At 26.5% G+C, this 17,126-nt stretch overlaps 2 protein-coding genes across 6 annotated transcripts in view; one reads left to right on the forward strand and one right to left on the reverse strand.

The window, feature by feature from the left end:
- Positions 1 to 948: 948 nt before the first annotated feature.
- Positions 949 to 11,613, forward strand: LOC126894771 (arylsulfatase B-like). 2 transcript variants are annotated; one of them, XM_050666021.1, is made up of 8 exons: positions 949 to 1,257; positions 2,445 to 2,604; positions 5,631 to 5,857; positions 6,095 to 6,353; positions 7,017 to 7,174; positions 8,196 to 8,331; positions 9,840 to 10,004; positions 10,628 to 11,613. In XM_050666021.1, the coding sequence occupies exons 1-8, from the start codon at positions 1,111 to 1,113 to the stop codon at positions 11,107 to 11,109; spliced, it is 1,734 nt and encodes a 577-aa protein (XP_050521978.1). In that variant the 5' UTR covers positions 949 to 1,110; the 3' UTR covers positions 11,110 to 11,613. The 2 variants fall into 2 exon arrangements, with proteins under 2 accessions (XP_050521978.1, XP_050521979.1); XM_050666022.1 differs by lacking the exons at positions 949 to 1,257; positions 2,445 to 2,604 and adding an exon at positions 4,953 to 5,557.
- Positions 11,614 to 12,121: 508 nt separating this feature from the next.
- Positions 12,122 to 17,126, reverse strand: part of LOC126894769 (uncharacterized) — an 87,967-nt gene continuing 82,962 nt past the window's right edge. For 3 of the 4 annotated variants that reach the window (XM_050666019.1, XM_050666017.1, XM_050666016.1), the window contains exon 22: positions 12,122 to 13,090. In XM_050666019.1, coding sequence (XP_050521976.1) covers positions 12,874 to 13,090 — 217 coding nt within the window. In that variant the 3' untranslated portion in view covers positions 12,122 to 12,873. The remainder of the gene's footprint in view (positions 13,091 to 17,126) is intronic. The other variant, XM_050666018.1, reaches the window with a different exon arrangement.

The following is a 17,126-nucleotide window of genomic DNA, read 5'->3' on the forward strand; positions in this document are numbered from 1 at the left end:
ACTGTCTAAGGAGGAGTGGAGGGAGCCCCCCACAAGCTTTTCATGGTAAACAAATTATGGAAAATGATACAAGGGCCCAAAATTGTTGGCCCCTCCAATAAATATTTTCTGGCTACGTGCCTGTATACAATAGACACTATACAACAAAACATCCGCGTTTATACTTAAGTTCCATAGTGTTTATATTACATTCATACGATTTATAAACGTTATTTAATCGAAACGTACTCTTAATATTATCGTTTAATTAACTAAAGTTAAACCAAACATAAGGGGTAAAAAAAACTTAGTTTTAACTATTATATCAATTATTAACGAAAGTTGTTTGTTTAATATACGTTTAATAAACGTGAAATGGTTGTGTTTTGAGAAAAAAAATTCTAAAATTATGTATAAAATAAATATAATATCCTCGTATATCTTATGTTAATAGATGTATATAAATACAAGGTGTTCAGTAAGTGGGAAACAGGTAAATTGTTACAAACAATGAGAACAATATAAACTTGTTTCCTTAATTACCGAACAATTAATTTGTTAAAACTACGTATAAATGTCTACTGGATATATAAACATACTAGCTGAGTTTCACATTTATTTTTTTATTTTGAATATTATAATTCGTCCTAAGAATATCATAACTTTTCAAAGTTTAGTCCATGTTAAGTATAATTTTTTAAAATAACTCATACTTACGTACTATCGAACGTTGAATATTAAAAATTGATGTTATAAATTATAAATGTACTACTGTCCATTAATACATTTAAATTATCATTAGTTGTTATTAAATCTAAATAGTAGTAATCCCTACTATAAATTAGCAGTACTCGCATCATTAAAAAAGGAAGTAATTTGTCATTTCTGCACTTACTTGAAGAACGTTACGACCTTGTGAAAATACGATTGCGTATTCTATTGAAATATATAAGATAGAATAACAGTCATTTAACAAGAACATAGATTTTTCACGAACGGTTGGTTAAGATAACTTACACTAATATTGTTATAAGAAATATTACTATGTAAGGAACAACATTTTGAATTTATTTAAAGAAGTTTTTAAATCTTAAAAAATACTACACCAACTATAATTGTTATTAAATAAATATGATTGTGGCAAATTGTCGCTATTACTTAGTTTTTGAAATTTATGTATTGTTTTTGGTGATTTGTCAATCGGTTGGTAGTAATCATAGCAAAAATTCTAATAATCAACGAAAGCCTCATATTGTATTTATTGTTGCAGATGATTTGGTAAGTTGAATTTGTCTTAAGTAATTAGTTGAATTGATAATTTCAAAAACATCACGAGTCAACATTTATAAATTTTGTTTATATATTCTATACACATCATGAGCCAATACAAATTTTTATTAATGGGCTTGAAAACTTAGTAATGTGGTTTAACTGGGTTTATAGTATTGTAAAATTAGGGGAAGTTATTCCCTTCTAAAATGAAAAATATTTCTATATTACTGTATATTCTAACAATAAATTTCCATAAACTTTAGTTCTTTTAAAATGGCTAAAACAAAATTTATAAATGCATATCAATCTAGAATTTATTTATAATCAATAATAATTGTATAGCATGAACAATTTTGAAAATGAGAGAAATTCGAGAGTGATATTTTATTGAGTCGAAACGTAATATAAAAGTTATTAGCTTACTAAGTCGTGTAACTCAAGATGTTTTAACAATCAATGAACAAAAAAACCTCTTTTATACGTTTTCAGATTGATAAAAGTGATTAAAAAATACAGAATAATTTTTTTTATCATAAGCTACTCAATTACTTACAGAATAATTATAATTTAAACATTTTTTTTTTTGATTTTCTTTAGTTACACATTGTTCTTGAATTATTAACTATGTAATACTTTTCAAGTTCATACCTTATGCCTTGTAAGGGTGTCGGTTTGTTTTTATAAATGGGAACTCATATTTTGAATTTAATAAGATGTTTAAGTTTTTAATTTAATAGTAAATTTTTATGACGTCGCTTTCCTAGTCACAGAGTGTTTATTGTCAATTATGACAATCAATAGATAAACTTTCTGAATTGCAAGTTAGTGTATTAATAAACTTACAACAATATCCCTTATTACCATTGATAATAAATGCTGTGTACCTGTAAATATCGATGTCATAAAAAACCAATTAGCACCTGTACATGTATATTAACTAAAAAATTTGAAACTTTAAATGTTTATATATAATAAACTAATAAAGTTATATTAAAAATTCAAATGTCATTAAAAAACTCAAACTTCAAATGAAAAACTCAGACATTTTATTAAATTAAAAATATGTGTTCCATTTGGAAAAAAAAAAATTGACACATTTACAAGGCAAATAAGAATAGTCGATTACGCCATTGTGTGAAATACGCCAATTTAAAGTCTTAAAATACAAGTAGCTTTTGTATGTTTTATTAAAGGGTTGGCACGATGTTGGATTTCATGGTTCAGATCAAATACAGACTCCTAATATTGATGCTCTCGCTTATGACGGTATCATTCTTAACAGTCACTACAGCCAACCGTTGTGCACTCCTTCTAGAGCCGCTCTCCTCACGGGAAAATATCCTATTCATACAGGTAGATTTTTGAATAATATTAATTTCTCAGGGTCATAATTCATTCTCTGTCTTAATGAGGCAATCTTTGTTCATAGATTATAACAGGTTATAACTGTCTACGCTTAAAATACAAAAATTATAATGAAAATAAAAAAAATACATATATTTACATTAAAAGTTGTACTAATAAAAAAAAACATATGTATCATAGCCCACATGTTGTTGCAACCTCGGTTTTGTGGGGACGTTAGACACATATCAATTTTAAAGTTGAATGTCAACATATCGTTCTCGCATTATTCCGCATATATCATTAAAAAATGCAATTTGATTGGTTGATCTATTTAAAGTTTTAAAAATTAGTGCACCATAATAAGGGCTACATAGGATATTTTGTAGTTGTATTCAGGAGAAATGGATAGTTATATTGTGTTCCTAGTAATCTCTTTACATGCAATAAATGTATAATATTCCTACATTTTAAATACTATATGTTGATTATATGTTTAGTATCAATTACATATATATACATATGTATATTTACCCAGAATTAACTATCTACTAGGCGATCATTTTAAATTTTCGTGATTCATAAATCGTCTGACTTTCCACTAGAATTATGGTTTATAGCCTTTGGTAAAATTCATCAATGGCTACTTAATTTTTTTAAAGAGTATTTCATATACATGAACGTAAAAATGCTGTCCTTGGGAGAAAGTATTAGGAGATATTTATTCATCAATAAATACTCATAATTCATTATTAAAGTGATTAAAACAATCTTAAATAATAGGAATTGAGCGAAGAAAGGCCATTAAAAATTTGGTAGTGATGGTAGTGTTACAGTGAAAATGTTTAGTATGTAATACAATTTGCTATCGGTGCCATAGATATTATTTTGTTAATTGTTATCAACAAAAAATCCATCTTTACAAATTGTTATTAACACTATAACTATTTAGTCCTAGTAATTAACACCCTACCATCCTTAATGTTTATGTATATTTGTATATATATTCTATATCTTGTATATTTTGGAAATATGTCACAGAAAAGAACGTCCCTTTTCTTCGAGTCTTATGTCTAAAATTTGATACATCAATTAGGTCTGTTATTTGTATATAAGTGTACCTAGGGGTCTGCTAGAAAGACTTTAACACCCCTAAATATTTAGAAGGCATTTCTTGGTTTGGTCTTACAAATATTAATTTAATTAATAATGGTTTTTTTTATTACATTCTTCTCAAAAGTATATTTTTAGATTAATTAAAAAAAAAATGTTTTCTTTTGTCGGATAACTATGACACCTAAATGTATTTATAACATATACAGATAACGATAATGATTTAATTTTATGATTGTATACATTGATGAAAATCTCTTTTGTATATAAATACATATAATTTTTTAAAAACTTTAGGGGGCTACAGCAACTTTTGAAGAGCTAAGCCCTCCTGCTCTACCTGATTTCCGCCTGTGATTGTATGATTACATGGTAATGATTGCAATGCATTACATAATGATTATAATTTTTGTTTTCATTATACATTTTTTATGTAAGCGACATTATCGTAGTGGGTGTTGGGGCATACACCTTTTTAGCACCCCCAGAAATTTTGATCTAGTTGTCCTTGTATATGCATTTATGGTACACAAGGAACACATTTGCGTGCATAAAATTCAGTGATATCAATTATCCTCAAAGACAGTGTTACTGGCCTAAACTGAACAATATCAAAGATAAATAAATATAGTTTAAAAAACTAAAAAAACACGCTTTTAAAGTACATCGAACTAAAAAGTTAAAAATAATTTTTAAAATAATTATGAACAAAAAATACTAGTATTATTGTGATAAAAGCGTCGGGCGCTCAATATACGAAAAATATGGCACAAAGCACCCACGCTTTTATCACAATAATACTAGTATTTTTTGTTCATAATTATTTTAAAAATTATTTTTAACTTTTTAGTTCGATGTACTTTAAAAGCGTGTTTTTTTAGTTTTTTAAACTATATTTATTTTTTACTTTTTAGTTTCATGTTATGATAGTAGTTACTATCAATATCATGGTTGTTACGGGTAACGGGAAATCAGGGTTCGATTCTGGGGAGGGAGTCTGAGAAACGGCTACCACATCCAAGGAAAGCAGCAGGCGCGTAAATTACTCACTCCCGGAACGTGGAGGTAGTGACGAAAAATGACGATACGGAAATCATCCCTCGTAATCGGAATGAATACTTTATATCTCTTAATTAGAATAAATCGTGTTAATATATTAATTTTAATAGTAATTAGAATATATATATTTATACAAATAATGCGACTTAACTACGTAAAAGTATCATGCACTAAGTATAGCTGTGTTTTATGGCCGGGCGGGTCGGACTAACGTTATACCCGAGGTATAAACGGCGGTAGGAATATATATATATATACGTAAGGCGCATTAGACGCGGGCGTTATTGGTCAGTCAAAATAAAAATTTGTTTACATATATATAATATTGATGACAAGCACGCGTGTACGGGTACGATAACTAAAAATAAATTTTTATAGGAATAGTGTACCGTCGTATTGTGAGCGAGGCGTGGGGAGGGGTGAATGCGTATAACAGTCTAGTCTAGACAACGGAATATGCGATAACGCGTGGCGTTTGGAGAGTTACAAACTTACATACAAACAACATACATGTGAAACTAATAAAAGCGTGTTAAAAATTTAAGTTACCGAATTAATAAAGCATAACTTTGATAAAAAAAAAAACCGTGTTTCTTTAACCCTTGTGATTTTTTTGATTACCATGGTATTCTTTGACAGTATTTTCTCTTATTATCTTTTGAATATCGTCCAAGGCCTTCTTTGAAAATAAAAATATAACATAACGCGGTCTCAACAATATTTATACAAAAAATTCAAATGACGCACCAGACATGAAATTTATTTTTATGTATTACCTTGTAAACAGATTGTAAATGTTTATTTGTAAAATAAAAAATTACTAAACATATTAAATCATTTAATTCAAAAAATTTATTTTATAGGGATGCAGCACAACATAATACTTGAACCAGAACCTTGGGGCCTTCCTCTCACAGAGAAACTGTTACCAGAACATTTGAAGGATTTGGGGTACACCTGCCGAGCTGTCGGTAAATGGCATTTGGGATACTTTAAAAAAGCTTACACGCCGACGTTAAGAGGATTCGATAGTTTCTATGGGCTGTGGAATGGTTATCAAGACTATTATACGCACATGGTTCAGGCAACGGTATACAAAAAATTATTGTGAAACACGTATCCAGAGTTTATGGGATTTGGATCGTAAAAATTGAAATTAATTAGTATATTTTTTTATTAGGAAGTTAAAATTAAAATAGAAATATTATTTAAAAATATTGTTGCTATTGACTAGCTTCAAAATAAAATACTGTATATGTGTTTTATTATTGTAAAAAATAATTGTAAGTAGTAGTTTGTAGTATATTTGTTTACTTTTGTATTTTAGTTTACGTCGTTTGAAGGATTCGATATGAGAAGAGACTTAGAAACAGATTGGTCATCGATGGGTAAATATTCAACCCGTGTATTTACGGATGAAGCTGTAAACATAATAAGAGATCACAATAATACCAAAAATCCTTTATTTTTGTATCTCGCGCATATTGCTCCACACTCTGGTCCTTATACAAATCCATTACAAGCTCCACCCGAAGAAGTTCAAAAGTTAAATTACATCAAAGATGAAAATCGACGAAAATTTACAGGTATACTTGAGTGGTAATTATTAGTGATGAGCATTTTCAAATATATTTTGTAACTATATCAAATAGTTCGATAATTACTATTCGATATTTCCCATCACTAGTAATTATTAAAAAAAAAAAAAATGTAATCCTAGATAACATAGTAAAATAAAATGTTTGGTAAATTTTAAGAGTTCTAGGTCAACTCTTACATGTGTTGCAAAGTGGTTAAAAGTTGACGTTGATATTGGCAAATGTACGCTGGTGCGAATTAGAAAAAAATCAAATAATTTGTTTTGTTTGTAAATAAAATTTAATGAATGAATTTTAAAAAGCTAAAATTTTTCAATTACTATTATGCTCTTTTTTGAACGGATCGGATCAAATTAAGTTTAAATCATATTTTTTATTTTGACCAGCTTCAAATGTTACATATATATAAAATTTAATGACGAATATATAGATGGGTAAAAAGAAAAACATAGGAATTGACTTAGAACTTTAAAAATTTACCAAAAATTTCTACTTACTCTGTAGGATAAAATGGCGAGTACCTTGTATCATTTATTGTAAAAAAAAATCATCTACTATAGCTAAGGACCACCCTAGTGTATAAGGAACAATACATTTAAATTACAAAGAAATTATTAGTCATAATTATTGTTTTAAACGTTCTGAATTTAGCAATGGTAAAAGTCTTAGACGATTCGGTTGGTAATGTAGTTGACGCATTAAAAATCAAGGGAATGCTTGATGACACCATCATTGTATTTTTATCGGACAACGGAGCACCTACCAATGGCATCCATAGAAATTACGGATCAAATTGGCCGTTAAAAGGAGTACGTTAAAATACATACATTTTATTTCTCTAAGAGCTTTTTTATCTTCAAGTATATTTGCAAATTATTTGGTATACGAAATTCATTGGTAAATTATAAATAAAAAACAAAGCGCTAGAGTAGCTTTATTATATAAAATATAAGCTAAAAAACTCTTCTGTTAAGAAAATTACATAATCTATTATATCGGATTTAACTTTTAAGTACACAATTCAAAATCTGAGATGAACTTATTAAGTTTTATGCTAATTTTAAGACCAGATTTAGGCAATATAATGTCTGGGGCTAGAAATATAAATAAGATCCCTATATTAAATTTGATATAAGTTAAATTTACGCCTATAGGTGTAAAATTAGTTTCATATTATTCTTTACTAAAACAAAGCATTCTAAACGCTCCTAAAGAAATCTTGAAGCTCAAAGGCCATAGCTTCCTTTGATCTCCCATAGATACAGGTTTGTTTGTGCTTCACCCACACATTCTTACGGTAGATATCTTGTGAGTATTTTTTCCGATTCGTTTATTATGAAAATTTGTACAATTTAAAAACATTAATTTTTCAATTTTTAATTGAAAAAACACGTCACATTTAGATTGCGTGTATATTACAAAGGTCGTAGTATACTTTTACAAAATATGATTCCAAACATTTTGAACACGCTCAATATTTATTACTTGAAATCTTCATATCTGTAGCAGATTAATTTACGTTTAAAAATGTCACTAATAAAACCATGTCATTTTATAGGAGAATATAGGTAAAATGACGTAGCTAGTTTTTCAATACTAAAAAGAGTATTAAAAATAATAAAAACATTTTATACTAGTTTTTAACATTTTAATTTGTAAAATAAATGTACAATAAATAATGTACAGAGTTTAACATATCGTAAATCTATATATTAAAATTAAAGGTTTTTAACTATCAAACATTCTGTATATTTTAAGTACACAGTTATTATTTATCATACACCTTGTATTTTCAATGTGTATATTAATAATACATTTATTTTTCTATAGGAAAAAGGAACACCGTGGGAAGGAGGTACAAGAACACCAGCGTTTGTATGGAGTAGATTTTTAAAAAATAAGAGACGCGTATCAAACGGACTAATGCACATAAGTGATTGGATGCCCACTCTTTACCGAGCAGCTGGTAATCGTTTAAAAAAGTTATTTAATATTTATTTACAAAGCCGTTTAAACGAAGTGTTGAAATTAAAAGTCAGACTCTAAAAGGATTACTATTTTTTTATTGTTTATAGAATATGCATTTTATTTATTTGGAGAAAATGCTCCATTAAACCAAATACACACTAATATACAATATATATAGTTGAAGACCTTTTTAATTTGCTTATTTTATTAAAAATAAATAACGATGTAGAAAAAAATTGTTTGATAAACAGAATAAAAAGGTCATTAGAGGAGGCAGAATTGAGTTCCCTGGGTGGTACAATTCCTAAATGCCGCCCTGAACAATAGAGTATACAGGGTGTTCAGTAAGTTAGGAAACAGTTAAATTGTTACAAACAATGAGTACAATAGAAATTCGTTTCCTTATTTACTGAACACTCTGTATATAAAATTATACTAATGAATTTGGTATGAATATGTTAAATGTTTCATGATTTGTGCTCAAAATAATGTCAATTTAGCTTTTGATTAAGTTTGTAAAAATATATTAGACAATTTACTAGCATTTAAAATGCATTAATATATCTGAACACTATTTATATTACAGTTTCATTTTTTTATCTTAATAAAATAAAAAAAAATCATTATAATTAGCAATGGCGGGTTGTGACTTGGACGACGGGACGATCGCACCCCCTTCTAAAATTATTTAAAAGAAGAAATTTAATTCCATATTCTTAATTCTATATTTTTATTAAAAATGCAAATTTTTAAATGGTAAAATAATTATAATACATTTGTTGTATACGAACATTAAAGTTGTTTTCCTCAATATATGGTACCCTTACACATGATGACACGAACAGTGTTTGGACAACTGTCAGCGTTGTCCATATAGTAAAATATTAATATATTACTATTAAGAGTAATTTATTTTTAGAATTAACTGCTTGTCGTTATCGGTTGATATTGTAGTATAATCGCTATTATTATTATTTTCATTTCTACTTTCTACTGAAATCTTTAAAATAATAATATGTGTATTGCATTTATTTTATTATATTTAATTTGACAATTTTTTATATCTATGACTAGCGGTATTATATTTAAAGTCGCATCCCCACCATCAGTGCCCATTGATAATAAGACCTTTTTTAAATTAATGACTTTTAGTTTAACATTTCGTATATCAAATCTAGATGATTTTTTGATCATTCGTTTTCAATATTTCTTGGACTTCTATAATTTCTAAGGACTAACACAGGATTTTGGGTACTCTTTCTATTTTTATTTGCAATCATAAACAAAAAATAGTCAATAATCATTTACTGTATTGAGTGTAAGCAGAAAAAACATTTTTCCCGTATTTTCATAGATTAAAAAAATGTTTTTTTGGATTTAACACTGATTATATTGTAATCCTTGCTTGAAATAACGTTCAAGACTATTCTACAAGCTATAAGAGAATGTATTGTAGCAAACAGGCTAGTCATCGAATAAGTGAATTTATATATAAAATTTTTCTAGGTGGGGATGTAGCAAATCTCAACAAGATTGACGGTATAAACATGTGGGATACTTGGCAAAATAATATAAACGATGAAAGTTGGCCGAGAAATAGTTTACTTTACAATATTGATGATGTTAGTGGTTATGCTGCTGTGAGAGACTCCATTTATAAATACATAAGTGGTATGTTAGTATGATGCAGTTATTATTAACAATAGAATCAGACTCGTATATTTATTGTGTGATTAAGGGGATTGCTATTGTTGCAGCGTGATTTTTCATAGCCATTTCTAGGCATATATAAATTTTTTCCTAATTACATAATTTGGTAAGTAATGAGTTAAACAAAAAGGTTATAAGAAAAAAAATTATATTTTGTTACAGCTGTTACTTTTTTGTAAATACGGGTCTTCCTGAAAAGAGATCATAGGGATTTCACTCCCCACTTGAAAATATTTTATTATTTTAGTTAAAAATATTTCAAAATTTATTGCTAATAAACTAAAATAAAGTAACATATTTAAAAAAGATTATTCATTGATTAAAAATAACTTTATCGTCTACCTACATTACTTTTAGTATCAGTACGGGTCCAAATTATACAGGGTGTTCAGTAAGTCAGGAAACGGGTATCTATTGTTCTCATTGTTTGTAACAATTAGAACAATAGAAACCCGTTTCCTGACTTACTGAACACCCTGTATATAATCATAACTCTATTAGTTACAAAAAACATCAATTTATAATTAAAAAAAAAAAAGAATCCTTGAGCATTGTAACTTAATAGGATTTTTCTATTAATTTAGGAACTACCTTTTTGGGATTTCTTGATTATTGGTCTGAGAGACCGTGTCAAATTATGGGGAATAATTCCTTCAATTATTCTGATATGGTGTTGAGTAGTATTGTTGGTCAAATTATGTCAAAAACCAACTTAGATAGAAAATCATTATCAGATGATGAAATTCTACGACTTCGTCAACAATCCAAAGTAAATTGTGCTCGTTATAACAAAAATTCAAAACCATGTCAGCCTCGCAGAAGACCTTGTTTGTTTAATGTGGTCAAAGATCCGTGTGAACAAGTTAATTTAAATTACAATCCCAATAGTAGAATGCAAGCTTTGGTAAAATCTAAAGTCGAATACTTTGAGCGACTGTTGGATAATTATCGTGGAGTATTATTAGTGCAACCTGTTAATCAGAGAACGTCAGGCAGAGTAGCTGATCCAAAATTATATAACAATACATGGTCAAGTTGGGAGGATCAAGATCAAAAAACTTATTAATTTTAAAATGATTATCATTTTATTTTCATTATGTGTAACTCCTCCACGTATTTTATTATATATTTTTAGATTGTATAAATAAAAGATAGGTTTTAAAAATACAATATTTTTATATAAATCAAGATAGTATAAAAAATGTATTTAAAATGCTACATTTTATATATTATTTAACTTCATACGTTTTTGATAATAAAATTTTTTCTTCTGAAATATATTGTACTTAAAACAACAAGAATATTGAAACTACTTACAAAAACGTTTTTGGGTATAGTATAGTTTTAATAGGCACTGAAAATGTAAAAAAAATATCAAGGGGTATTAATAAAAAAACACATTGTTTCATTTACATCAGTTATTATTTAATGAAAAAAAAAAACCCCTTTAATAATTGAGATATACAAATTTTATTTTCAAATTATTTGTTAAATATAAGTTACATTATATATTTTAACAATTAAACATTAAGTACATGATATGTACTAAAACCATATTATATAAAGATAATCTGCTACTCTTTTTTTTTTTTCTATAAGATATTAATTAATATTAAGAGAATCAATGTTGTATGTAAAAGATTATTTATATTATGTTTGGGTTACAAGTACAAAATATTAAAAAAGGTATAATTAAAAAATATTTTGAAATAAATAATAGTTAATTCAAATAAAAATATTTATTATATTCGAAAAAGATTTAAATGCAAGTGTTTATTTTATAACATTCAATAAAAATATTATTTCGATTGTCCATTTGAACAATAGTAGACTAGAAATAGTAGTATAACTTTAGTTACACTGAGTTGTAAAAAAATTAGCTGAGTACTTAAAAAAAAAGGATTTGCTAAAAATTATGCTAACACCCTTTTCTATTAATTAAAATATTTTATCATACACATACATGATATATTTATAAAAAAATTCACGTACAACTAGGCGATTACAGTATTCATACTTATAACTATATATTATCACTGGAGAAAATAATATATTTTCAATGATAATAAAACTTCATACATTTACACATGTATACAAATGCACCTTTTATGGAAGACATACCTTCCTAACAAATAAAAAAGGAGTTTATTTTAAATAAATAAATTTTTTTGTACTTGTGTACTTTGGATAATGTTTTCAAGTGGTAACATAGTCAACGATATTTTTTTATATTAAAAAATAACAAATTTTAATTTAATATAATTGTAGAACAGAAGAATACATTTTTTGTAAACACAAATTTAAAGAAAAATGTTGAATTATATTTTAAATGAAATAATAAATATTTTTGAAATAGAAATTGCTTTAAAATCTCATTATAATACACTCAAGTCATAATTATATAAATAGACTATCTAGATTAAAAAATAACAAGAACTTAAAAATTTGTTTTTCAAATGTTCAAAAGTAAAGATGTATACATAAAGCTTTTAAATAAAACAGAAATTTTTTACATTTTAGTCATCAAAATTATTTCATTCATAATTATAAGCTAACATATTTAAAATACAAAAATACTCAAAAAAGAAAAAAAAATGTATCCAAACAGATATAAATTAAAATTACTAAAAGTGTTAGGAATGTTGACTTTCTTAATAAGTAGGCGGGGAAAGGGTAGCTATGACGAAAAATAATGGTTACAGATATCTTAGTCCCTCATGATGCACACCAACAAAAATAAACGGTTAACAAAAATGAATAACAATAAATTTTTTTATGTACATTAAAACAGAAAAAATAATTAAAGGTATAAAATATTTAAATTAGCAGTTCACGTTGGCGGTGGACCATTTAAATAACGTAAACCTAGTGCAAAGGACCATCTGTAGTTATTTTGTAGTTCACAACACTGTGGCTCTAGCCAACCAAGGGAACACAGTATCACAATAGCCAAATAGAACGGTACAGCAATACGTAGTGTTCGCCATAACACTGTGTTGCCTTTAAATTTTTCCAAAGGTGACTTGTTCTCCTTAGGGCATTCAACACTGAAAAATAAAATAAATTCAGTTGAATAACATTGAATACTGATAACTATATACATATAAATAAACAGAATGTCGTTTTAATATAAATTACGTGTAGTAATGTGATATTAATTGAATAAGTATAAATTAAAATTACATTTATAAGTGTGTGACGTATATTAAAATGTTTTACACTGCAATTGCAGCATTTTTATTGCATAAAATGATAAGCTAAAATTTTAGTTACCTATTTTTTTTACAACTTAATTAAACATTAATTAATAGTTTAATCTTTTTCGAACATTTAATTTATAAATGTTTAAATTAATATGAACAAGCACAGTGATATGCTGTATTCTTCGTGATGATTAATGCCGGGAAAAAACAGTGTGTCCATTACACATAAATAATTATTTCTAATTATCCTATTATAATAAAGTTTAAAATATTCATTTCAATCTTATGATAATTTTATTTTCTTGACTTTTTTGAATTAGTAATAAAAGAGGAAATAAACAAGATCACATTATCCCTGGATTTTTTTTTTGTTATGTAATAGTATTAAAAATAAACCACACCACCGACTCCTAGTGAAATTTTAGTTAAACTTTTTGACGAGTCGCACTTTAGTGAATTTTTTTTCAACCGAGTACAAAGTTTAGAGAATGAGTTTTGAATGATCACTCAATTTGTACAAGAATATCATTGGAAATACGTGGCGATGTTTATTTTTGATTTAGATAAAACTTGGAGTGGAGAAACCGGAAAACCTCAATTTTAGGGGCAGGAAATTTTAATATTAAATCCGCTATTGTCAGGTCCTATAGAATATCACCTTACTACACGTGACATACATAAAATAAACACTCTGTATGTTCAAAAAATCTATTGTTCCCATTTTTCAAACTGTATTAAGAAACTTCAGAGAATGCAAAAAATAAATTCAATTTAAATTTAATAACATGCTATTTAAATAAATAATATAGAAGTCTTAAACATAATTTTAAGAAATTTCGAAGATCAGTTGTTTTTTAAATTAATAAATTATTTTAAGTAAAAATAATTAAATCAAAATTAACAATCAAAGCAAAAAATGTCTAATTATAATTATTCAATAAAAATGAGCAGATAAGTTTTTTTTATTGCTAATGACGTTACACGGATTAATACAAATACATCCATGTCATTAATTAATTTAATTAATAACAATACTAAATGAAAAATGATTTTAAAAGTTTACATTTTTAGTAATCAAGCAAAGAATAATTCCCTTTGTTTATACTTGAAAATAACAAACAGTTTAAGAGGTTCATACTCAGTTTACATTTAAAAAAAATATTTATGAGTATAGACAGTTCTAACCTGTAAACAAAATTCAATTTTAGGTAAACGTACTATAAATAGTTAACCCGTGATAATATCGTACATTGCCACTAAATATTCAGACTGACCTTTGTTCATGAACGCCAGTATGAATATCTGTCATTTATCAAATATTTTATAAACTATTAACACAGATAAGATAAAAAATTTTATCTTATCTATCCTAATAACAACCAAGATATTATTATCATAGACACTTAAAATAACAAAACAAAATATTTCCCAACAATTGTTTTTTTTATTCAAACGATATCGAATAATACAAAAACTTTTATTTTGGAACATAGTTAAAAATATTAACGTTTAAATTAAATTAAGAATGTACCTACAAATAACAGCTTAATTGGTAGAAGTTGGATAATTAAATTATCAACTAAAAAACTGTAATATGGTTTTAAAAATACTTATTTTATTTATACTTGGACAATAAAATGTTCAAGTATTCTATAATAATATTCGTCAAAAAAATCGCTGCAAACAACAACAATAATAATATATTAGTATACACGGATCCAATACAATATATTCGTAATTGACTTTAACGACTATAATATGTTTAGGTGTATGAGTGTTTATTACTGACAAGTTAAAAATAAGTTGTAATATATCAAAATACAATAAATGATTCTTTTCAAAGCTTACATTTTTTAATATATAAAAGATATTTGCATTATAGCTCGAAATATTTACAGTCTGATAATAAACAAAAAATATTGTGTTTAGAGAATACATGAAATATTCGTATGACATAACAAATAGCCTTGAATTTTTCCATAAATTAGAGCATACCGAGCTACGTGTTAAAATAAATTTGACTAAAATTTTCAATCATTAAAATAGACTTTGGCTAACATATAGTTCTTAAGAATTTATATAAAATACAGTCAACAGTACAGTCTATCAAGCAACAAATTTCTTAGAGACGATTGAAATTATAGTAATATTATAGACTGAGATTTATTTAAACAATCTTGAATACATGTCGAGTGCATCGTAAATATTACTATAATGCTGTGATTAGTAAAATCCAAGTTTTAATATTTAGATCAAGTAGTAAATTTCCATAAACATTAAGTAATTAAAATACATTTTTCCTAATACCATAACAATAAGCATTTTTTTGGAAACCGTTTAAAAAATATATTTTTTATAAGAAAAAAAAAAATTATCAATATTTCTAATGTTTTTGATTGATTGAATGCCACATTAAGTATCTAATTGAACAATTGTGTGCTTTCTATACGTTTAAAAAATATTTATAAAACAAATTGAATTGTCAAAAAGTGAAACATTATTATATAATTTCTTTTAATTATACATTTTCGGGTCTTCTAATCTTAATCCAATTACTTAAAAACTGGAATATCGATAGAATTTCAAAAGTTTGACACAGTTAGTGCTTTACAAAAATTAACTATTTACATTTATAAATCATATTTATATGTTTAGATTCAAGCTGAGTGAGAATTGTTCAGTACGAAGGTTATAAACATATACATGCTATCAAGGTCGTAACGCATAGTTATCACCTATTCACGTCATACAGACAATTCCAGAAGTTATCAAACGACAATAATAATACTAATATTATAAATTTCTTATACGTTTTAAGGTCTTGACCTGTCTAGTGATAAATTTATCGTTCGCAACTAAAATCACAAAATAAAAAATAATTTTGAAACCGAAAAAACTATTAGACGAAGGTCTTTTCTTTTAAAATTTTTACTCAGGTCAAATTAATAAAATCACCAACAGTTTAAAGCGATGAACAAGTAAATCAGGTCACGGAAATGACACCGTAGAAAATACGACCCACAAGATCCAATAGAGGGTGAAAAAAAATTGACATATCCACGGTACTTTCATTAGCTATTAACCTATAATTTTAATCAATTCAGAGATTTTTTTTCCTTATTTATTTAGAAAAAATAATAACAGTAATAAATTAATCTACACTCATAAAAATCAAGTTAAAATTAAAAGAAACAATTTAGTAGTTTAGAACGATGAAGATTAAGTTTCTATAATTTCATTTAATAGAATCCACATCGTTTGCACACTTCGATAATAATTCATAGACCGTCAATTAGCCAAACCAATAGATAACAAAATGAGCTTGATGGCTTTAGTGAAATGTTTAATTTAATCACATATCAAAGTGACACAATGTTGACAGATAAATGTTAGAATTGACAATAACCAACTATGAATACATAAAAATCACTATGAAAATAGAAAAAAAAACCCCCGAGGCTGAACGAGTGGAAAATTAATAAATAATTTAAGGAGTAATTAGACAAAATAGAACAAAAGATTTTTGTTGAATACATTTGAACAAATTAATTTAGTATTTCGTAGAAAAAAAAAGTGTGGGTTAACCAGTGAATCGNAGGAGTAATTAGACAAAATAGAACAAAAGATTTTTGTTGAATACATTTGAACAAATTAATTTAGTATTTCGTAGAAAAAAAAAAGTGTGGGTTAACCAGTGAATCGTAACCATACCTTATACCATACTAATACACATTATTCAAGTGTAAGTAGACAGTTAAAGAAATAATATTCGCCAATATATAAAGAAACATAATAAAATTTATGGTATAAGACATTAGTTTGCAAACACACGAACTACTGACGTCATTGGTGTTATATGTTAAACAGTCTCCCTGTGTGT

Source organism: Daktulosphaira vitifoliae, unplaced genomic scaffold (genome assembly GCF_025091365.1).
Source record: "Daktulosphaira vitifoliae isolate Bord-2020 unplaced genomic scaffold, ASM2509136v1 Scaffold_1, whole genome shotgun sequence".
NCBI classification, from domain to species: Eukaryota; Metazoa; Arthropoda; class Insecta; order Hemiptera; family Phylloxeridae; genus Daktulosphaira; species Daktulosphaira vitifoliae.

Excerpts from the sequence above, each read along its gene's own strand:
- LOC126894771 (XM_050666021.1), top strand. The coding sequence starts at position 1,111 with ATGATTGTGGCAAATTGTCGCTATTACTTAGTTTTTGAAATTTATGTA. Across the intron at positions 5,858-6,094 it reads CGCACATGGTTCAGGCAACG|TTTACGTCGTTTGAAGGATT; the intron begins GTATACAAAAAA and ends TTTGTATTTTAG. Across the intron at positions 6,354-7,016 it reads AAATCGACGAAAATTTACAG|CAATGGTAAAAGTCTTAGAC; the intron begins GTATACTTGAGT and ends TTCTGAATTTAG.